The following is a 22685-nucleotide window of genomic DNA, read 5'->3' on the forward strand; positions in this document are numbered from 1 at the left end:
CAAACAATAAGCAGATGGTCAATTATTCTGAAGATCAAGAAGAAACCAGATTATTCAGTTTGGGAATTACATGCATGTTTATCTCCTTATATCCAGAGTAAATATGAATTCTAGGACCATGGTCTTCCAAGTACCTATTAGAAGAAATTCTGTCCTTATATCTCAATTATCTAGCACTGATTAATCAGCAGAAGTGATTTTCATTCCAGGATTCTTTTTTAAAAATGTAATGTTTTACTATTTAACATTTTGGTATTCAAGAACATGATTTCAGATAGACTATAAAAACAAATTTATTACAGATGGTTGCCTAATAGCATCATTACTTAAATGAGCAATTTTACTATAGTCTCAAAGGGAAACATCGCTAATTGCATCACAAAATTGCACGGTTTTGTAGATAGAAAATATCTAAAATGACACCATCTTAATGTTAATATTTAAATCTTGATCTGCTCTTACTCTTAATTCAAGATTTAGTTTTTCTGGTCTAAAAAAGCCTTTTCTCTAAAAAAAAAGTTAAGCACATAAGTATTTCCTAGAGATATCCCAAGGAAAAGCTTTTTGAATCTGTTTTCTCTGTAATCAAGATTCTCCAGATTGAAATGTGGTAGAAATGACTAATAGCAAAAATGTTTCTCTTTCCAAGGGAAGTTTCCATCTAATTTTATAAGACCTAATTGCTCTACTTTTGCTGCCTCTTTAGCATACTATTTAGATAAAGAATGGTACCAGACTACAGGGAACCACAAGAAGATGACAAAATTCTTTGTAAATATGAACTTCCCATTTAACTGGTGTGATCATTTACAAAAAGACAAAATATCTACTTAATTCTCAAAGCCTAGTTGCACATTAATATCTTTATGTACTTTAGGTGTTAGTTCAATATAAAAGAAGTGCTAAAAATAATATTTAACAAAATCCTGCTTACCATTGCATTCACCTTAACCTTAAACCACAGTAAAATACACAAATAGGGACTGCAACCACAAAAGTAATTCAGGAGGTACACTGCGTGAGTACACAACAACTGCTGAGTTTGACTGCTCATATTTATAGTTGGTTAGTAGTAGTATTAATATCGAAGTAGAATAACGTTCAGTCGCTGTCATTGAAACTTTTGGAAACTAATTATAACGTGCTATTGTGATTACTCTTTGGTTGTTGTACAATTTAATTGTTTTCCCTTTGCACATCACTATATTAAAAACTCTTGACTTAAATTTCCTTGCAGGTCCCAAAGTGCCTCCCACACCACCTTGCCTATCATAGATCAGAAGAGTTACATATTGTGACAAACGCTCATCTACTTTTTAGTGCAGATTGATTCCTCCATTAAAACTGTGATACATGGTCAAAGTATAAAACTATAAACAAATAGAAAGAAATTAATACCATCTAAATAGCACTAGTTATATATAAACACTGTTAGCTCTTGGGTGGATTTTACTCTCTAGCATTTTTTCTATACATACATAAAATATTTTATAACATTAGGATTATATCATTTATGTTATGCTTTTCTCATATAATATGGTTTTCTGAGCATTCTCTAACAGTCTATCTTTGTAAACAACATGATACTTGACAGCACATACCATTTACTTAAATCATTATTTATTATAAGCCACACTCTAATGAATATTCTTGCAGGTAAATCTCTGTTCACACCTTTGATTTTTTCTTTTAGATTTCAAAAGTAAAATAACCTAGCTTTTAAAAGCTCTTGATACACATTGCTGCATATTTCAGATGAGCTGTATCAATTTACACTCAGTCCAGCATACAAGAGTGTCTCACCCCACTGAATACTTACTATTATTGACAATTATAATTTTATTTTTTAAAGAAAGTATTCTTATTCAAATTTGTGAAAAATTGCACTCAATGCTTTCACCCTGCTTACATTATTAGTTTCATTGAACACTGTTTAAAATGTGCTTTTTGGTCAATAGTTCTTCTTTGGGTTGTCTGTTCACATCTTTAGCCATTTTTCCCCCTGTTGCTCTGTAACTGCAGTTTCTCAGATGCTAGCCATTAAATCCACATGGAGCGGGCTGGTGTTAATTCACTGACCTGGGAAGCTGTGCCTGCCTGGCCATTGAACACCTGTCTGGATTTACATGTGTCGTAAGGGCCAAATGCGCACAAGGTCTTGAAGACTTATCCAAATCAAGAATATAAAATATTTTATTAATTAGTGCTCTTATTACATGTTGGATTCCAAATATTGGAATATGTTGGGTTAAGTAAAATGTATCATTAAATTTAATTTTCACCTGTTTCTTTTTAATATGGCTAGTGAAAATTTAAAATTATACATGTGACTCACATTTATGCCTTGAGCTATATTTCTATTGAACAGCACCAGTCTAAAAATATACTACAGCTATTTCCCAGTTTATTGTTTGCCTTTTATTTATTTATTTGCCAGGCAGGAGTTTAAAATATTTATGTAATCCAATCAACTGACATTTTATTATTTCTTCCATTTCCCAACCTGAAATAAATTAAATATCAATCTGTAATTCATCATCTTTTCACTCTGTGTTTGCATTTAGTTTTATGATTCATTGAAATTCTAGTAGATTAAGATGAGAATCAGAGGTAGCATTTTTCTAGAAATACAGCTAATTTGCTAATCCTAATTTGTTGAATTGGCCATTGCTGTTACTCCATTATCTGGGTATGCTCTCCTTACCATACAGTTAGATCTTCCGGAATAAAGGTCTGTTGGGGACTGTTTACCTTGTCCTTTTGATCTATCATTTTTGTCTTTTGAATATCATTTTCTGATAATACCTAGGAATATCTATAATCTCATCCTGTTATATTTCTGCAATTGTTTTTAGTGCTTCTTTATTCTTAAAGATGAACGTTGGAATTATTTTAATTTCTATCATTTGGCTTATCCATTCAACAAATACATATTTAGCACTAATTTTTCCCAGCAAAATTGGGTTATTACTGTGTTGTAAAAATTCTTTATATATTATAGATACTAGACCCTTATTGGATATATGATTTACCAATATTTTCTTCCACTTAGTGGGTTTTCTCTGTCCCATCTCTCTTGATGTTGTCCTTTGATGCACAAAATTTTCAATTTTGATGAAGTCCAATTTATTTTTTCCCTTGTTACTTGTGCTTTTGGTATCTCTCCAAGGTTATGAATATTTATATCTATGATTCCTTCATACTAACAGCTTTATGGTTTTAGCTCCTACATTTAGGTCTTTGATCCATTTGGAATTAATATTTGTAGTAGATGGTATAAGGCAGAGAGATCTAGTTTCATTCTTTTATCTAGGGATATCTGGCTGTACCTTCTTGTGGATACCCAATTCTTCCAACATCATCACTGAAAAGACTACTCTTCCTCTATCGAATTTTCATGTCATCGTTATCAAAAATCAATTGACTGGAAATGTATGGGTTTAGCTTTTGAGTTTTAATCCTGTTCCATTGATCTGTACGTCTCTTCTTAGGACAGTATAACATTCTCTTGATGACTGTGTTCAGTCCTCCAACTTTGTTCTCCCTTTTCAAGATTGGTTTGGCTACTCCGGGCCTTTTACATTTTTATACGAATTTTAAGATCAGCTTGTCAATTTCTACAAAAAAGGCAGCTGAGATTTTGATACGGATTAGATTAATTTGGGGAGTATTGCAATCTTAACAATACTAAATCTTCAAAGCTATTCACAGTGATGTCTTTCAATTTATCCATGTCTTCTTGAATTTCTTTCAGAAGCATTGTGTAGTTTTCAGTGAATCTGTTTTGCAGTTCTGTTATTAAATTTATTCCTACAAATTTGATTATTTATACTATTGTAAATGGATATTTTCTTAATTTCAGTTTCAGTTTATTGCTAGTGTGCAGAAATAAAATGGATTTTTGTATATTGATCTTGTCTTCTGTGACATTGCTAACCTCATATATTAGTTATAATACTGTATTGGTGGATTCCTTAGGATTTTCTCCACAGAAGAACATGTCATCTGCCAACAGGATAGCTTTATTTCTCTTTTCCATGTATATACCTAATATTTCTTTTTGTGGCCTAATTGCTCAGGTGAGAACTTCCAGGACAATGTTGACTACAAGTATCAAGAGCTGCCATCTTTATCTTGTTCCTGATCTTAGAGAGGAAGGCTTAGAGATCTTAGAGAGGAAGTCTTTCATCATTAAGCATGATGTCAGCTGTAGGATTCTTTTGTAAATGGCTTTTATCAGGTTAGGAAATCTCCCTTACATTCCTGGTTTGTTGAGTGTTTTCATCATGGGAGTGCGTATTTTTATCAAATGCTTTTTTCTGCATCTGTTGAGATGATTATGTGTTTTTTATTGTTTATTATGTTAATGTGCTCTAGTGCACTGATTGATTTTTGTATGTTGAATCACTTTTGCATTTCTGAGCTAAATCTCAATCAGGATGTATAATCCCTTTATTAGAGGTTGCTGAATTCTGTTTGCTAGTAGTTTTTGAGATTTGTGTGCCTATATTCATAGGAGCCATTGGTTTGTAGTTTCGTTTTCTTGTGATATATTTATCTGGTTTCGTTATCATACTAATACTGGCCTCTTCTAATGAGTTGGGAAGTGCTGCCTCATCTTCTGTTTTTCAAAATGATTTGTGATGAACTGGTGTTAAATCTTTAATATACTTCATCAGTGAGGCTATCTAGTCCTGGGCGCTCTCACTCGCTCACTCTATGTGTGTGTATGTCTAAGTTTTTTGATTACTAATTAAATGTCTTTACTTGTTTGGGATCTGTTCAGATTTTCCATTTCTTCAAGAGTTATTTTCAGTGGTTTGTGTCTTTCTAGGAATACGTAGAATAGTTGTGTTTCTAGTATCATATTTCTTGTAAGTAAAACTCAGGTCTTTTGGACTGGACACATACAAATGCTGGGTGAGAAACATTTGAGTGACCAGAGGCCAGAGGAGCCAATGACACATTAGAAGAAATAGAGGTGATACTAATACAAGCTTATCAGTAATCATATTTAAAAGGAAATAGTCTAAATACAGCAATTAAAATGTAGAGATTATCAGATTAGATAAAAAAAGTCCAACGATATGCTTCTTACAAGAAATGCACTTTAAAGACAAAAATAGGTCAAAAGTAAAATAATGAAAAAAAATGCCATGCTAACACCCAAAGGAAACTGGAGTGGCTATATTAGCACCAGACAGAATAGATTTCAGAGCAGAGAATATGGTAAGGGATAATGAAGGTCATTTCATAATAATAAAAGTTTCGATTCATGAAAAAGACATAACAATTCTAAATGTTTATGCATCTCAGAATGAAACTTCAAAATACCTGAGGCAAAAACTGAAAGAACAGTGAAGAAAAGAGACATATCAGAAATTTCCAACCCCTTTCTCAATAACTGATGGAACAAATAGAGAGCTAATGAGTAGGGATATCGAATATTTGAACAGCATTACCAAACAACTCCCAAACAGAAGAAAACACGTTCTTCTCAAGTGCCCATGGAACATTTACCAAGATAGATCATATTCTGGGCTTCAAACAAGTCTCAATAAATTTAAGCAGACTTAAGTCACACAAGGTATGTGCTTTCATGACAATGGAATTAAATTGTAAATCAATAACAAAAGGTTCATGGATTTGGAAAATAAGAAATCACACTTCTAACTACCCTGTGGGTTAAAGATAAATCAAGTTTGAAATTATTTTGAACTGAGTGGAAATAAAAACACAAATCAGTTGTTTTGGACTGAACATGTGCAAAAATGCTGGGCGAGGGGCAGCAGAGTAAGCAGAAGCCAGGTGGGCCTCTGGCACATGACAGAAATCATGGGTGTAGCCATCCAAAAACAAGCCAAGACCCTGACTCTGGGCCCAGACAACAGCAGGCAGGTGCTGCCAGTGGACAGCTTGCAGGAGCAGAGAGTCTCACCTTGACCTTTAAAGAAACCTGCCCCTCCCCTTTTTGCTGCCTGAAGTAATCTCACTTCCCACTGATTCTCTTACCAACTTCACATAGAAAAATATTTCCACTTGAGGCTACACAAGATTTGAACATAGAATTGCTAACAAAGAATATTAGAATAATAAAGTGTTTATCAGATATAGTCTGCTAAGTACTAATTCTGAATTATCAGATGGGTTTTTATTTATAATTTTAAAGTTGGTTAGAATATACACTCACATGCGCACACACACATATAACAAGTTGAAACCATAACAACTCGGGCAACAAAAAATCTTGTGTTTCAGATATGGCACACAGCTCTTAAACTACATATTTTTTAACCAAGCCTCTTTTCAGAAATCTAGACATAAAATAGTAATGCTGTAATTAGAAATTAGAACATGTATATAAATATTTTTTAAGAAGAGAAGCTCCAGATTGAAAAGCTTTGAATGTAGATGTTAAATAAAGTGTATTTCAAAGTCATGTGTCATACAACAAAGCAAGTAGGACATCTGCAGATGGACAAAATAAGTAAAGCTTTAAGTCTCCTTAGTTCTGAGTGAACTACATTCTTATTTTATTCATATCCAATAGTTAATGTGTTCTGAAAGGAAGGACAATTAAAGTGATTTGGCTTTTGTTTCGATTTTTATTCAAATGGTACTCATTGATGTTAAAGATTTACATGAATACAGACCTCTAGTTAATAAAACATGTCAATATGCCTGTATTTCCCAAATCTCTTACTTCTATGAGTAGACTAAACATATTCATCTATAAATGGAACTACTCATGGCAGAAATCCCTGATTGGTTTCTGACAGTTAAATGTATATGCCAATCCAGTTAACAGCATTAGGCCATTTAGCTGGGGGCTTCTGCATGCCGGATAGGACAGTAGGATCAGAAGTTACTGGAGGCGGCAGGGTGGGGAGGAATGAGCAGAGGGAACTATCTATCTTCTAACCAGTTAGAGATTTTACAATTAAAGAGTGACTCTTTGGAGCTTAGAAAGTTTCGTTCTTGTTTTCGTGGTTTCTGGAGGAGCCATTCCTAATGATAAGCTGTGTGCAAGATCCCAAGGGAGCTCCGGGTAGCTCCAGACAGACTGCAAGTACAACAAGCAAGAGAAGATGAATGCAGGAAGAAGTGAGAGGTCACTGCCTACTTATTCCTCAGACTTCAAGGGCCTCCCGTCTGTGCTTCCAAGAATATGAATGATGAGAATGACAACTATGTAGGGTTTGCAAAACTAAGGCCTGTAACTACACAGAGTTTCTGAGATTTAGCTAGAATAGAGACAGCACACAAATGGGTCTGGGCACCAGCACGGGTGTTTATGGTGGATTCCACACTAATGCTTTCTTGATTAATAAAATTATGAAGAAAATTTCTATTAAGAGCCAAAGGACTTTTGATCTTTCCTGTTAAGTACAATTTAAAATGGTAAAAATGTCTTTAGGGAAACTAAATCTTCATCACAAAAAGCCTAGGGTGGCACTTTAATAAACAGGAAAGGAGAAAGTCAAGTCGGGTCACTTACAAAACTTTTTTTTTCAACGTTTTTAAATGCTAGTATGAGAGTTAGTTCCGAAAGATCATTTCAATCCTTAATCCTGTAAGCATTCATCTGGAGCATGTTAATTCTCTGTAAGATGTTTGGCTGTTCTACTGGTATATGCGAAGCGTGAGTGTATGAGGTAAGGCTTGGATCTTTTCCAACTCACCTCTGCGGCTTGTGGACTTTCCTTGGCTTTCGAACTTGCTCAGCTTCCTGTCCAAATAGTACACTCACTGACTGGGAAAGAGACCGTCTTCAGAAGCTTAAGAATGAATCCCCTTTTTCTGGTGAATCCCGTGGTTCTTAAGAAATGTCGCTATGAGTAATTCTCCACTTGAAGATACTCTACATCCCAGAGTAGGCAGCCAGTAAAGACAGAAACCCCCATGAGTTCAGCAGAAAGGAGGGCCTGAAATCCATATCATTACCAGGATTCACATGGCAAGCTCTTTACATTTTCTAGTCAGAATGCAATGTTCACAGCTACGTGTTCAAAGGATGCTTTATTGATGTATTATTTTGGCTGAGGTGGGAAACTGACTAAAACCGTGTTGAAATTGCTTCATGTTAAAACCCTTGGGATCATGACTTAGGATCTTAAACACCATCCACCTGTGTGCTGGGTGTGGTCAATGGAAGAAAACTTTTATTAGAGGAATCTTCTGGATGTCAGAGGCATTTATATTTTGGCCTTCATAAACGAGGGCTAAGCAACACTGTTCTGTGGCCTGTTGAGGCAGATGAGTCTACACCCAATCAAGTCCAAAAACTGCACTTCAGGCATTTGCCTAAAACACCATCTTAAACTCTCTGTTGTCACCTAGTGGTTGTCACAAGCTAAGCTGCTTTTATGTATCCTTATAAGAATACATAAAATAAAGAAATGTAAATATCTTCCAGTCACTTTTCAAACTTTACTAGGAAACAAACTAAAACATTTAAAATAGAAAACCTTCCCAAAAACTGTAAATATTTGGTGCTAATGAGGACAGTGAAGAAAACAGTTAAGGGTTGTATCCAGAGCAAGGAGTACCGAATAATGCACGAAATGACAAATCCCAGGTCAGAGCCAGAAGATCGCTTTTCACAGCTTGCTTAAAAATTCACTTGAAACATAGTACCAAAAAAAAGTCTTTTTTTCTTGATTAGCCTTAGAAGAAGGAAAATGCCAAAGAGGCTTCAGAAACCGTATTGTAGGAAATAGGAAAATGTTCTTTTAGCATTAAGTTTTTCAAACTTTTTTCACCCCCTTTCATTTCAAACATTTGCTCACTCTGCCTCCTGAAAATATACCTGGCTTTTCTGAGCATAGAGATACTGGCTTCTCAAGTTTCTGTAAAAGAAAATCGCTTAGCAGGGGTTCTGTGAACCCGCATATCGTGGGAATGCTAGATGTTCTTTTAGATCTGCCCCCAATCACTATATACTAAGTCAAACACATCCAAGGTTCCTGAAGGAAGTTCCTTCTTGTAAATAAACCTTCATCGTTTGTGCCTACTTCAGCTCCTTTTCCTTTATGATCCACATTGACTAAACTAAAAGCTGTACTCTTTCCTTTCTCTCCTTTCCTTCCTTCCTTTCCCTTCCCTTTCTCTTTCTCTCTCTCTCTTTCCTTTTTCTCTTTCCTTCTTCTCTTCCTTCCTCCCTTCCTCTCCCTCTTCCCTTCCCTCTTCCCTTCCCTTCCTCTCTCCCTCTTCACCTCCCTCCTCTCTCCCTCTTCTCCTCCCTTCCTTTCCGTTTCCTTCCTTCCTTCCTTTCCTTCCTTTTTTTTCTTTTTCTTTCTTTCCTCTCTCTCTCTCAAATAGTTTCAGCTTCGAATAAATTACATTGCATGAATGGCTTGCCAGTGAGGTGGGGCTATGTGAGTGGTCTGCCGTGGGTGTAGGCAACAAGAGGACAGTCTTCCAAATGTCTGTGAGACTTTAAGGCAATAATAAAGACAACTAAAAGCTGTTCTTTTTATAATCACCATATACTGGTGATTCTAAACAATGTCAGTGATAAAAAACAAAATACACCATTCTAAAGGGACAGGCCACTTCACCCTGAACCCCAACTTGGTGCAACTGTGTTTGTTAATAAACAAGGGACCCTTTTATAATTTTCCTTTGGATTATTATAGTAGTCTTTGCCCATACGACTCTCAAATGTGGGGAGAGACCACCGTAGGAAAAAGTGGGAGATTTGGTAAAAGTGAACAAAACCATTATGTTCTCATCCCAGACTAACAGTATTTATTAAATGAAAATAGTATTTATTTTCATTTCTGGTGACAGAGTGTGACCCTGTTCCTCTTTCATGTTTCAAGTTTTCAGTGCTACAGGAATTCTATAAATACTACAATCAATTAATGAGAGACCCAGTTCATAAGAGGAAGAAGTATCTAATAATTCCACTAAGCCAGAAGGGAAATGGCTGAAATAAAACCAAAACTCAGATCTTTATTGCCTATCCTATCCTCAAGGGACTATAACAGTCATTTCACAAATCAGTACTCATAATTTCCTGAGAATTTTCTGCCTTTGGAGGTATGGTTTACTTTTAATTTTTTAAAACCTTGAAATGAAAAGTGGAATTCCTATAAAAATGAAGCTATGGTATTCAAAAGGCATTATCCCTTAGCTTGGGCTACTTTGATCCTTCAAGCTACCCTGGGTCAGCTCCTTCCAAAGCCAGATTCTTTAGCTTTCCCGTCAATGGGTGACATTCCCCCTATCCTTCCAATGAATCCCCTTTTTGCTTAATTTAGCCATAATCCAGTTCTGTTCAGCCAAATCCATTTGGTTCTGTGCAGCCATAACCCATTTTGTTTGCAACCAAAAAACCCTACTTGACATATTTGCCTACATTCAAATTATACTTAGTTCCTATAACTTTACCATCTTAAAGTTACTAAACTTTAAACCATCTTACAGATGAGAGATTAAACCATCTCACAGATGAGAAAACTAATTCTCAGATGTTAATTTGTTCTTTGTTGTATAAATAAGTAATGGCAGAATTGAAGTCCCAATTTGGATTTGTCAGGATTTATGTCTTTCCTCTCTATCATGTCACCACAAAAGCTTAGAAATCTCTCCTTCAGGGCCACATGTTTCTTGACTCTAGAAGACACCTGCCAAAACCACCCTTTGCAGCTTCATTCACTAGAAGCATCCACCCATTCATTCATTCATTCAACAAATATCTCAATACATAATATGAGAAAAATACAGCACTAAATCTGGGGAGCATAAAGCTGGTTCAGCTCATCCTTCCTTCAGGTTGTTCACATTTCTATGGGATGCTGATTGTGCAGTTTATAGATGTAAACAATGCTGGGATCAGTTAAATTTAAGCAATATAGAAGAATATAATAGTAAAGCCATCTAGTTCACAGAGGATAAGAATGATTCAGCTCATTACGTTAGCAATAGTTTCAATTTAAGCCTTTGGTGGAGAAACTCTCTTCACTGCAATGACTTCTAGAGACACAAAGTCAGAGGGGAAATAGTTTTAATTTTGAATAGTTTTAATTTCGTTTTTTAAAATAAAAGAGATAATGTTGTAACACAGTTTCCCAAATTCCAATCATTTGCATACTAGTGTCAAGATTTCTGCTGTATCTGTGCATCAGCTATTAATTTCTTTAGTTAAATTTATATTTATTGTTTTAAAATATTTAAAGGAAGCTTTATATTACTACCTTATCACTATCTAGTGATAGTCAAACTTTAAATAAATAGAAAATAACTATAAAAATAAATGCAATGAAAAAAGATAATCTTAGGGAGACAGCATTGCAGGGAAAAGCTCTGAAACGGAAGCCTGATCTGCTCCTCATTGCAAAGGAACATTGGCAACTATTCAGCAAGTGTTAAAGTCCTAGCAGTTCCCAACTAATCTTTCTTCTGAAAATAATCAGAAGGATTGAAGGAGAACCTGCATGGAAGTAATTTTCTCACTAAACAATTCAGTGCCACTGAACACTGGGTTCACATCCCCCTAAACATCCTCTCGCAGACCACAGTGTTATGTGTTCCAGACACTTGGAGACATGCTGAGGTAGACAGCACAGTAAGTCAGGGGAATCTGAATGGGTTATGTGTGGAGAGAATGACGGGAAGCAGCTTCCAGGGCTGCATCTGACATTTTTCATTCATTCATCTACTCATATGTATTAAACATGTCCCATGGGTCAGTTATTTGTGCTGAGTGCTGGGGATTCAATAATGGTATAATTCTCACTACAAGGAGAAAGTAAACGAAAGTGAAGACAATTAAACAAGAAAACTATAAGGTACCATAAGTATTATAATAGAGGACCCACTAGACACTAAATGCTAGACTAACAGGGACAGAGTTCATCTTCAAGTCTCAACAGGGCGTCTATTCTTTCAGGGTTTCTAGAAGGCTTATTGTCCACATGGGCTGTCATTGATTTCTCATTTCCTTTGGTGAGCACCAGCTGGAAAACAGCTATCACATAAGCAATGGCAACCTGGAAGGTAGTTGAAGAAAGAAGGATGCCGGAGGGAAGTGTGCTGTGATGTGGATAGAATACAGTGAGAGTCAGGGAGAACATTAGAGACTGGTCTAATCTCTCCTTTTGTAGGAAACAGAAGCCTATGATTTATTAGAGTTAGAGGCTAAATTGGGATTTAAATAGGATCTTCTGAAACCTAATCTAATATCCTTTGTATTTTACCACATATGTAAGAAGGGAATCTTGAGAGTCAAACACATTGACTTTTTTTTTTTTTTCCAAAAAGGTAAAAGGGTAATCTAGAGCATTCTCAATAATTAGGTACCAAAAGAGAAAAAATGAAAATACAATTTCTTATGTGGTAGACAGTGTAATTAAACCACTGTATGACCCATATTAGGAGATTTTTATTCAGAAACATGTATGGCCAGACTAGCATGAACACATGAATGGCTTACTATGGTTATCAAAACAGCTTTAAAGCTGATCAGTACAATGGGTTTTCTTTACAGGGATACAGTTTTACCCTGCAGGGAAAGTTTATTGTTTATCTCCTATGCTCTTTGGCACCACTTCATTGAGACTTTCTTTAAACTTGGAGAAAGGAGGCAAGGGAAAGCTCTGGAATAATTTCCAGCCATTCCCAGCCTTTGTAGACAGGCAGTTTATTTTATTGCTTTTTCCCTCACCCAATATTTAGGTGGTTTTAGAACTAAGTATTAGGGAACTTATGGCATTCTCTATTTTCCAAGGCTGATAATCACTGAAGCACACTGGTGAAGGAGAAAAGCCAAAGCACTATTTTCTGAACTTCACCCATCGAATATCAGCAGGATTACCTTGGGGCATAGAACCTGGGAATGGAGGACAGTAGTTTTTGTCAAATAAGTGTGTTTCTGTATGGGACTCTATGGTCACTCTGGATGTGTGTCATTATTTCAGCTGTATTACCTTTGTATTCCTTCCTGTTCTGAACTATACTGTTTCATATTTTAAACTTATTAGGAACTAACCCTTTCCATAACCAATGACACATTTTATTGAAGCATCTTGTTCAAGTAATTCAGTTGTATTAAATATTTCCCGGAAGAATCCAAAGATGTCACCTTGAAAGTGAAAAATATACAGTATCTTGAAATTGAGCCATTTAAGTGGTCAGCACAGCTAACAATTATGTGCTAAGCTGATCACTTTGATCCTTCCATGAGAATGACGATGAATAAAATATATATACCTGTGAAGTTTGAGAGTGACAGTTCCGTAAACAGTAGCAAAACCGAGAAGACGGACCCATCTTAGCAGAATACAGCGAAATGTGCTTGGCTCAAAGTACAAAATAACAACCTGTGGGATGAAAACAGAAAGAGACCTTCAGGATCAACTGATGACCCACAGACCCAAGTCAATATCTCATAACCCGATGTTTCATACATATGAATTTTGATATAAGCATATACCCATCAGAATAATTATTTAAAATACTATTTTGACCATTTATTGTCCAGACCAAAGAAATACAGAGTCTCCCTACTGCTTATTAAATTCTTAAAATCTAACTTCTAGAAGTTTCCATCAACTATCTCTAAGTCTTTGGTGTATGTCCAAACTTACCTCTCTTTATTGTCCAAAATGAGCAAGCAAGGATAGTCTCATTGCCATTCTCCCCCAGAGCCCCTTGTTCCCACCTCCACACTTCTGGCAATCCCTTTCCCCCGTCTGAAACAGCCCTGAGACTGCTGTGTTGTACTGCATCTTGCAAACAATCTACCACTCCATATTTACTACTTGGCTCAATTACCTCACTAATTCCATACTTTCTCACTCCAGAGTTTTCGTTCAACAAATATTAATTAAGCATTTACCATGAGCCAGGCACTGTGCTGGGTGCTGCCGATACAAGATACAAAGGCCAGGAAGAGGGTGAAAAGAGACATGGAAATAGGAAATTGCATTCAAGTAACATAAGTACTGTGATAAATATTTCTGCAATTTCAGTGGGATCACAAAGAAATGAGCGGCCAATTCCAGCAGAGAGTGAACAGATACGTGCAAGACACCCTACTATTTTTCATATGCTACTGGGCAGTTTTGAGTGAGTCCTTGTAGAATAAGAATTGGTTTGACCCTGCCTAAGAAATCTTGTAGTGTTAAAGGATCAATACTATTGAAGAGCACAGACTCAATCTTCGGTGAAGCAGCTGCTGAACTGTTTCTGTTGAAAGCGAGGTCATAACAGAAAATATGCCCACTGCCAAAACCCTGAGTATGACTTTTGTTTTTTCCTGCCAGAGATGTGCATATTACTGGGGGCCACGGGGAAGGTACAGATATTTTCTTGCTGATATTTTACAAATATAGCCCCTCTCTCTAGCAGTGCCAAGAATGAATTACCTAAACTCTCCTGGCATTTCTCAAGTATTTCTACTACAGAAAGATATAAAGTTCTCAAGGAATGGAGAAAATACGGACAAAAGTGTTAAGGAGAAATTAAAGAAAGGTATAAAAATAGGTGTAAACAGGAAATAATGTGGTTTTGCATGCTCCTGAAGTCAGGCAAAACTATTCAACTTTATTATTTCACATACACAGAATTTGTCCTTAGTTTTCCAATTTACTAGGTCTATGTGAAGATACAAATATTTTCCTTCAGGATTTAATCTACCAGAAAAAGGTCTAGATTCAGAAAAAAAAGAAAAAAAAAAAAAAAAAGAAAACCCTGTTCTTTTACTATTTTCACAGGACAAGTTAAAATTCTATAAATTTGCATTCCAAGTTTGAGCTCATGTATTTTAGACATATTTCCTTTGCATAGTAGTTCAATAGGAATGACAAGTTCTGCAAAGCAAGCTTTACTGTTTACTAAGGACTTGAAGCTAAAAGGAGGAGGAAAAACTTAGGGGAGAAAGACAAGTTGGAGAATCCTTGACAGAAGATTAAAGCATGTGGGGAGCATATCTGCTCCTTCTCATGGTAGAGAGAATGATAGATCAGAGACTACACACACAGGGGTCTGAAGTCTGGAATATGTAAAATCTCAAATATTTCCACTAGAAATGGCCATAGAAATTCTTCTGGAACAGTGGATTCTTGGGAGTTGCGAAATCCTATCCGTAAAGCTTTCCATTATCCACCACGCTTTCTCTAGGTAATGAATGAGCAAAGGTGAACAACTGTAATATAGAAGTCTACAAAATTTTTACTTAAAAATTCTTACTTTTGAGCTGTCTGGGAACTACTGATATACCTTCAAACTTTTTATTTCACAGATAAAGAAGTTTAGGACTTGTTAGTATAAGTGAAAGATTGGGTTGGCCAGAAATACATGAAATAACAATATTTTTTAGCATCCATGGTGGAGGTATAAGTTTAAAAATAATAAACAATGAAATTCTAGTAAACTAACATGTGTTATTAAAAATAGTTCAGCAAAGAGTGGACTGTAACTGTTAGTGTGCATGTGCCACAGGCAATGCTGGTGGTGTGAGAGAGAACAAGCTTTGAATCCAGGCTCCCCGGGTTCCAGTTCTGGCTCTACTCTTTCTTAGTTGTGGGCTTCCACAATTTATTTAACATTGCGTTGCTATACTTCAGTTGTCCCGTTTGCAAAATGGGCACAGCAACAAAAATACTTCATCTTGGAAATATATTGAAGCTTAATTGTGATAGTGTATGGTAAGCAGTCACAGTGCCCAGTACAATGAGTATTCAATAAGCATTGGCTAATATTATTAGGAGAGATGATTTATTTATGCTTTGTTCTGAAAGTTATTCTCATTGCAGCACACCTATATCTCATCATCTCAACAAATTCTTTTCTGATCATCCCAGCCACCTCTTCTTTTGAATTCCTACCATGACTTTTAGATTTCATGCTTCTTCTACTGCATCTTGTATTATAGTTATCTGTATGGTTGCCTCTCTGAATTATTGTAAAATTGAAGAAGGGCCTGTTCCTCAGTGTATTCTGTGTTCTTTACAAACCAAAAGTTTATTATGCATATTAAATATTTGCACAATGATTTATTTTAGCCAATTTTAAAGGGAAAATGTTACCTTCAAAATAAACTATTTGAAAACTGATTAGGGCTTTCTAATCATTGGTATCCTAATTCACATATTCAATATTTATTTACTCTGCGTGAGGCAGTAAGGGATTTGGAAGTCATAAAAAATGTCAGATGTGGATTAGGTCCTTCAAAAAAATTATAATTTCATAGAGTGAATATTACATGTAAGTGATAAATATGATTTCTAAATATTTAGGCAACACTATATGCTAGACACTAAATTAAGCATTTTTGCATATATTTACTCATTTAATCCTCACAATACCTTAGAAAGACGAGACTTTGATTTTACTGGAGGGAAACAGGGCAAAGATAATTTAAGTGATGTGCTCAGGGTTACACAGCTAGGAACTGTCAGAGCCAGGATCTGAATCCAGGCAGTTTGGTTCCAGAGTTCGTGCTCATAAGAACGGTAAGACAAATACCAAGCTCTGTGCAGCATTTATGGTGGCATAACCATTGGCCAGGCCATCATCTTCTGTCAGACTCATCAAAATGCCAAGTGGTTGATTGTGGAGATGATGCAGGCTGGCCACCAGGTGTCTTTGTTAAGTGGAGAGCTGATCATGGAGCAGTGAGTTTCCATCATTCAGAAGTTTCAGAATGAGAAAGTTCTTGTAACAACAAATGTTTGCACTGGAAGGATTGATGTGAAACAAGTCACCATTGTCGTGAACTTGGATCTCCCTCCATTCAGATATTTGTACTTCATTGGGCTGCCTATTTATCCTGTTCTTGCACAACACATAATACTGCCAGATGTTGTTCAGGGTCAGCTCCTCTTTGCGAAACTTGGTAATTTAGGGATGGGTACAACCCACACAGAGTAGCTATGGGCTACTGAAACAAATTCAGACCCAATTAAATAACAGCAAATTTTGAATAAACTCAGTTACTAGCTATTATATCACCAATTGTTGTCTAACACATCTAAAACATAAACCATGAAAAATTTAAAAAATAGTGAAAACTTTGAATAAAACTTGAATCTGTACTTTTTAAAAAATTCATTCATTTTAAAATAAAAGTACTTTGCTACAAAAAAACAAAAAAAGAACGGTACGAACAATGATGTCACCCTGCCTCCTAACTGGCTCTACTGTGTGGGGGAGGTGATGAATGCCATTACCCTGTGAATTGCATTATAATGAGGATTTCAGAGGAAAGGGAAATTACTGGCAGTGGAAACAAGTGAAATTATCCTGGAAGGGCTGACAAGTGAGCAAGAACGGAAGGAGGAACAGGTTTCAGTGTTCATTCAGGCAGAGAGGAAAGAGGGGGAGGGAGCCCAGGATAAAAGGATATTGTGGGAAAGTTCCGGAGTGTGTGGAGTGTATAGTTACAACCAGGAAGACAAGAAGAATCATGTAAAGAAAGCTTTAAAACAGAGATGGAGCTAGATCATTGTAAGCTTTGAATAACAGGGTGGAAAATTCAGATTTTATTCCAGGAGCAGTATACATGGCATTAAAGCTCTCTGAGTTGAGGTCAGCAGTGTGTGCACCAGGGAGCCAATCTGGCTACAGCATGGAACAGCACAGGTTGGGCTATGGAAAAGGGAGAGACTGAAGGTGAGAGGACCAGTTGGAAGAAGAAAAGAAAAACCAAGTTTATCTTCCCCACCGAGCATTTTCCTATTTCTTATTCCAGTGTCCGTCATTTCAATTCCCAAATGGCAACTGATGGGATGTTTCTCATCACCTCACTGCCCTGCTTAAACCTTTCGGTGGCTCTCAATACTCTTAGGAAAAAGTCAAAATTATTTAAGATGGTTAGCAAGAGCCTTCACACTTGGAGCTAGCTGATCTCTACTATATCATTACTTCCACTCACCTGATCCCTGCGATCCTTGCATTTGCTGTCTCTTCTGGCTGGATGTTCTTTACACAACCCCCATCTCACTTGTACCTGGCTTTCTCCTGTTTACCCCCTCAAGCTTCAGCTCAAATATCCCTTCCTCTAGGAAGAACATGCCTCCCCTGGGGCTTAGCACACTGTCCCTATTTGTTAATCGTGTCTTCCTTCAGGTAGGTTGCAGGCTCTGTGACAACCATGGGTTTTCCCATTCACTTCTGTGACATTGGCACTAGCAGTGTCGTGGCACACAGGAAGTGCTCAGTAAATATTTCTTGGATGAAAGGAAAAATAAAGCTTTGGGGCAAAGGCAAAGAAGGATGTAACTAATATGGTGAGAAGGAGAATTCATTCATTCACGGGGATACAGGAAAGAAGATGCCGAATCAAGAAAAGTGGGCAACCTGTTACCTGTTGAGGCAAAAGGGAATAAAGTGTCAAACATAATGTAAGATTTTAAGCTTGAGTGACCTGGAGGATGCTTGTACTTGAAATGAAACAGCAAAAAGAAAAGGATGCATAAGTCTGCAGAAGACATTTCGAAATCTGATTGATTGCCTTGATTCTTTGGATACTGAACACATCTAATGGGGATGAACAACAGAACCACAAAGGAGAAGACTATTAGGCTTCTCAAATATGCACAAAATAAAAGAACGCTTTACAATAGAATAATTTTTTTGCAAGTATAGACACACCACTAGAGACTCATAAATCTCCACGGTATCTGCTCAGTAGACACAATGCCTAGTGCTTTTAAAAGAGAGATGCTAACAAGAGAAAGTGGTCATTCCCTGCCTCATCCTGCAGGTCTCAGCTCAGGGCGGGCATCCATGACTCTCTCCAGCATCCCTCAGACTGAGTTAGGTTTCCATCTTATTTGCATGTTATTTACTCTCATTGAATGCTGAGCTTCCCTTTGTTGCATTCATCAGCTCTACTTGGAAATAATTCTTTCTGTAATTCATTTGTTTAATGTATCTTCCTAGTTTATAAGTTGTACGAGGGCAACGATTATAACTAATTCTTGATTGCATGTACATTCCCTAAGATAGTACCTGGCAATAAGAGATAATCAGTACATGATGTGGAAGGAATGAGATTAAAAAAGGAAGGAAGGATGGGAAGAAAAGAAGAAGTGAGCAAGGAAGGAGAATAATATCTTCATTTTTGGAAATACTGAGTAAAAAATGCCTATGGGACATCAAATTTGGGTCTAGGTTTGTAACAGTTAATATCATCTGTAACAAGCCAAAAGACAAAACCAAAAATGAGATTAGAAAGTTTAATATTTTCAAATCCCCAAATTTAACATTTTACCATTAAAAACATTATCTATAAACAACCAAATCAAAAAGTGAACAAAGGATATGAACAGACACTTCTCCAAAGAAGACATTTATGTGGCCAAGAAACATATGAAACAAAGCTCATTATCACTGGTCATTAGAGAAATGCAAATCAAAACCACAATGAGATACAATCTCATGCCAGTTAGAATGGTGATCATTAAAAAGTCAGAAAACAACAGATCCTGGAGAGGATATGGAGAAAGAGGGATGCCTTTACACTGTTGGGAGTGTAAATTAGTTCAACCATTGTGGAAGACAGTGTGGCGATTCCTCGAGGATCTAGAACCAGAAATAACATTTGACCCAGCAATCCCATTACTGGGTATATACTCAAAGGATTATAAATCATTCTACTATAAAGACATATGCACACATGTGTACTGCAGGACTGTTCACGTCAGCAGAGACTTGGAACCAACCCAAATGCCCATCAATGATAGAAGGGATAAAGAAAATGTGGCACATATACACCATGGAATACTATGCAGCCATAAAAAAGGGATGAGTTCATGACCTTTGCAGGGAGATGGATGAAGCTGGAAACCATCATTTTCGGCAAACTAACACAGGAACAGAAAACCAAACACCGCATGTTCTCACTTATAAGTGAGAGTTGAACAATGAGAACACATGGAAACAGGGACGGGAATATCACACAGGAGGGCCTGTCGGGGGTGGGGGGCTAGGGAAGGGATTTAGGAGAAATACCTAATGTTGATGATGAGTTGACGGGTGCAGCAAACCACCGTGGCATGTGTATACCTATGTAACAAACCCACACGTTCTGCACGTGTATCCCAGAACTTAAAGTATAACAAAAATTACACATAAACAATAAACATATATTTTAACAAATTATAAAACATTCCTTTTGAAATCTCAATGACAAATTTCCTAACAGACTATAACAGTGAAGAAACTGAGAAAATCAAGCCACTAAGCTGAAGAATTTATGAATTATGATAATACTGATATTACACTGATAGCTATCATTTTTATATACCAACAACAATAATAGCTACCCATGCCTCCCAACACATACTCACTGATTACTATGCTAGACATATTACCCATATTTAGGGTCCAAAATATACTTTATTATCTCTATTTTAAAGAAGAACAGACTGAATTGTAATGGGATTAATTAATTTGCCCATGGTTATCAAAATAGTTTTTAAACAAGAACCCATAAAAAGTTCCTTTACTGGAAGAACTGCCTAAGGCATAATTCCAAAGTATGCATCACAAAAAAAATAATAACACACTATGCTGACTCTCTTTCCGATACTAGGGGTCAATGATAGTTATAAAGATGCTGCATTTAATTTGTGGGCTGCAGGAGTAAAGTGTACCGCTCTATTAAGTAACCTAGGGACTGAAGAGCATGCATAATTGCTAGATGAATGATCACAGCATATAAATTATAGGTGTTGTAAAGCGAGACGTCCTAGGATAAAGAGGATGGGCTGAGTGGAGAAGACATCCAGGATCAGCAGCAGCAGATGTCACACCCAAACCACCAACTTCCTTTTACCTTTAAGAATGCCTCTTGGGAACTCACTACAATTTGCCTAGAGGTTTGCTTCTCCCACAGTCTTTGAGAGCAAGGTTTCAGTGTGATGACCTAAGGTAGATGTACATCGGTGTGTGTTTGAAGGACTTGGTTCATAACCATGGGAAGTTTTTTCGAATGCTCTCAAAATTCATATACAATGGAATACTACTGAGCCATAAAAAATAAAACCATATCTTTAATAGCAACATGGATGGAGCTGTGGCCATTATCTTAAGTGAAACAACTCAGAAGCAGAAAGAAAATTACTGCATGTTCTCGCTAATAAGTAGAAGCTAAATAATCTGTACCCAGGGACATAGAGTATGGAATGATAAGCAAAGGGGACTTGAAAAAGTGAAAGGGGGTGGCTGATGTGAAATTGCTCAGTGCGTATAAAAAACGTTAAGTGATGGATACACTAAAAGCCCAGTCATCATTACACAATATAGCCATTTAACAAAATTGCAGCTGTACCCCTTAAATTTACATTAAAAAATTCAATCAAATGATTTTAGTGGTAGGATACTCAAGGCATTGAGTTTTTAAAAAGTATTGCTGGCTAGGGCTGGGTGTGATGGCTCGCTCACGCCTGTAATCTCAGCACTTTGGGAGGCCGAGGCGGGTGGATCACGAGGTCAAGACCACCGTGGCTAACACAATGAAACCCTGTCTCTAATAAAAATACAAAAAAATTTAGCCAGCTGTGGTGGTGGGTGCCTGTAGTCCCAGCTACTCGGGAGGCTGAGGCAGGAGAATGGCGTGAACCCGGGAGGCGGGGCTTGCGGTGAGTTGAGATAGCACCACTGCCCTCCAGCTTGGGCAACAGAGTCAGACTCCGTCTCCAAAAAAAATAATAGAAAGTATTGCTGGCTGGGCACAGGGGCTCATGCCTGTAATCCCAGCACTTTGGGAGGCTGAAGTGGGTGGATCACTTGAGGCCAGGAGTTTGAGACTAGCCTGGCCAATGTGCTGAAACCCTATCTCTACTAAAAATACAAAAATTAGTTGTGCAGGGTGGTGTGCACTTGTAATCCCAGCTACTCCGGGGGACTGAGGCATGAGAATTTCTTGAACCTGGGAGGTGGAGGTTGCAGTGAGCCAAGATTGCACCACTGCACACAGCCTGGGTGACAGGGTGAGACTCCATCTCAAAAAATAATAATAAATAAATAAATAAAAATAAAAAGTATTGCTGTGGTAGAAACAGCCCTTCAGGCTTTCCTCTCAAGTACAAAGAAATCTTTGAAATTATTCTCCCATTTCAAAGATTTCAATTTCAATAACAGAAATTATTCTCCCATTTCATTGAATGTGATTTTGTTAGCATGTTTTGAAGTCTGCTTTACTGCCTGGACTCTTTGGCTATTGAACACAGCTAAGAGGGGAGAAATAGAGAACTATAAAAGAGACTATTAGACTTCTCAAATATGCTCAACATAGAAGTAGAACTTTTTTTTTTTTTTTGAGATGGAGTTTCATTCTTGTTGCCCAGGCTGGAGTGCAGTGGTGCGATCTCGGCTCACTGTAACCTCCACCTCCAGGGTTCAAGTGATTCTCCTGCCTCAGCCTCCCAAGTAGCCGGGATTATAGGCGCCCGCCACCATGCCCAGCTAATTTTTTGTATTTTTAGTAGAGATGCGGTTTCACCATGTTGGCCACGCTGATCTTGAACTCCTGACCTCAGGTGATCCCCCCGCCTCTACCTCCCAAAGTGTTGGGATTACAGGCGTGAGCCACTGTGCCTGGTCCACAGAAGAACTTTTTTTTTAACAGAATAACTTATTTGCAAGTATAGACACATTTCTAGAGACAGAAAATTAATCTCCACCATTTCTGCTCAGTAGACACAATGCCCAGTGCTTTTAAAAGAGGGATG

The 22685-nt window shown here is 37.0% G+C and overlaps 1 protein-coding gene across 1 annotated transcript in view; it reads right to left on the reverse strand.

The window, feature by feature from the left end:
• The window catches only part of GPR158 (G protein-coupled receptor 158), a 451151-nt gene that overhangs the window by 50126 nt on the left and 378340 nt on the right, over positions 1 to 22685 (reverse strand). The window contains exon 6 of the mRNA XM_017870800.1: positions 13216 to 13325. Coding sequence (XP_017726289.1) covers positions 13216 to 13325 — 110 coding nt within the window. The remainder of the gene's footprint in view (positions 1 to 13215; positions 13326 to 22685) is intronic.

The sequence above is a fragment of the Rhinopithecus bieti genome, unplaced genomic scaffold (assembly GCF_001698545.2).
Source record: "Rhinopithecus bieti isolate Rb0 unplaced genomic scaffold, ASM169854v2 scaffold_5022, whole genome shotgun sequence".
NCBI lineage: Eukaryota > Metazoa > Chordata > Mammalia > Primates > Cercopithecidae > Rhinopithecus > Rhinopithecus bieti.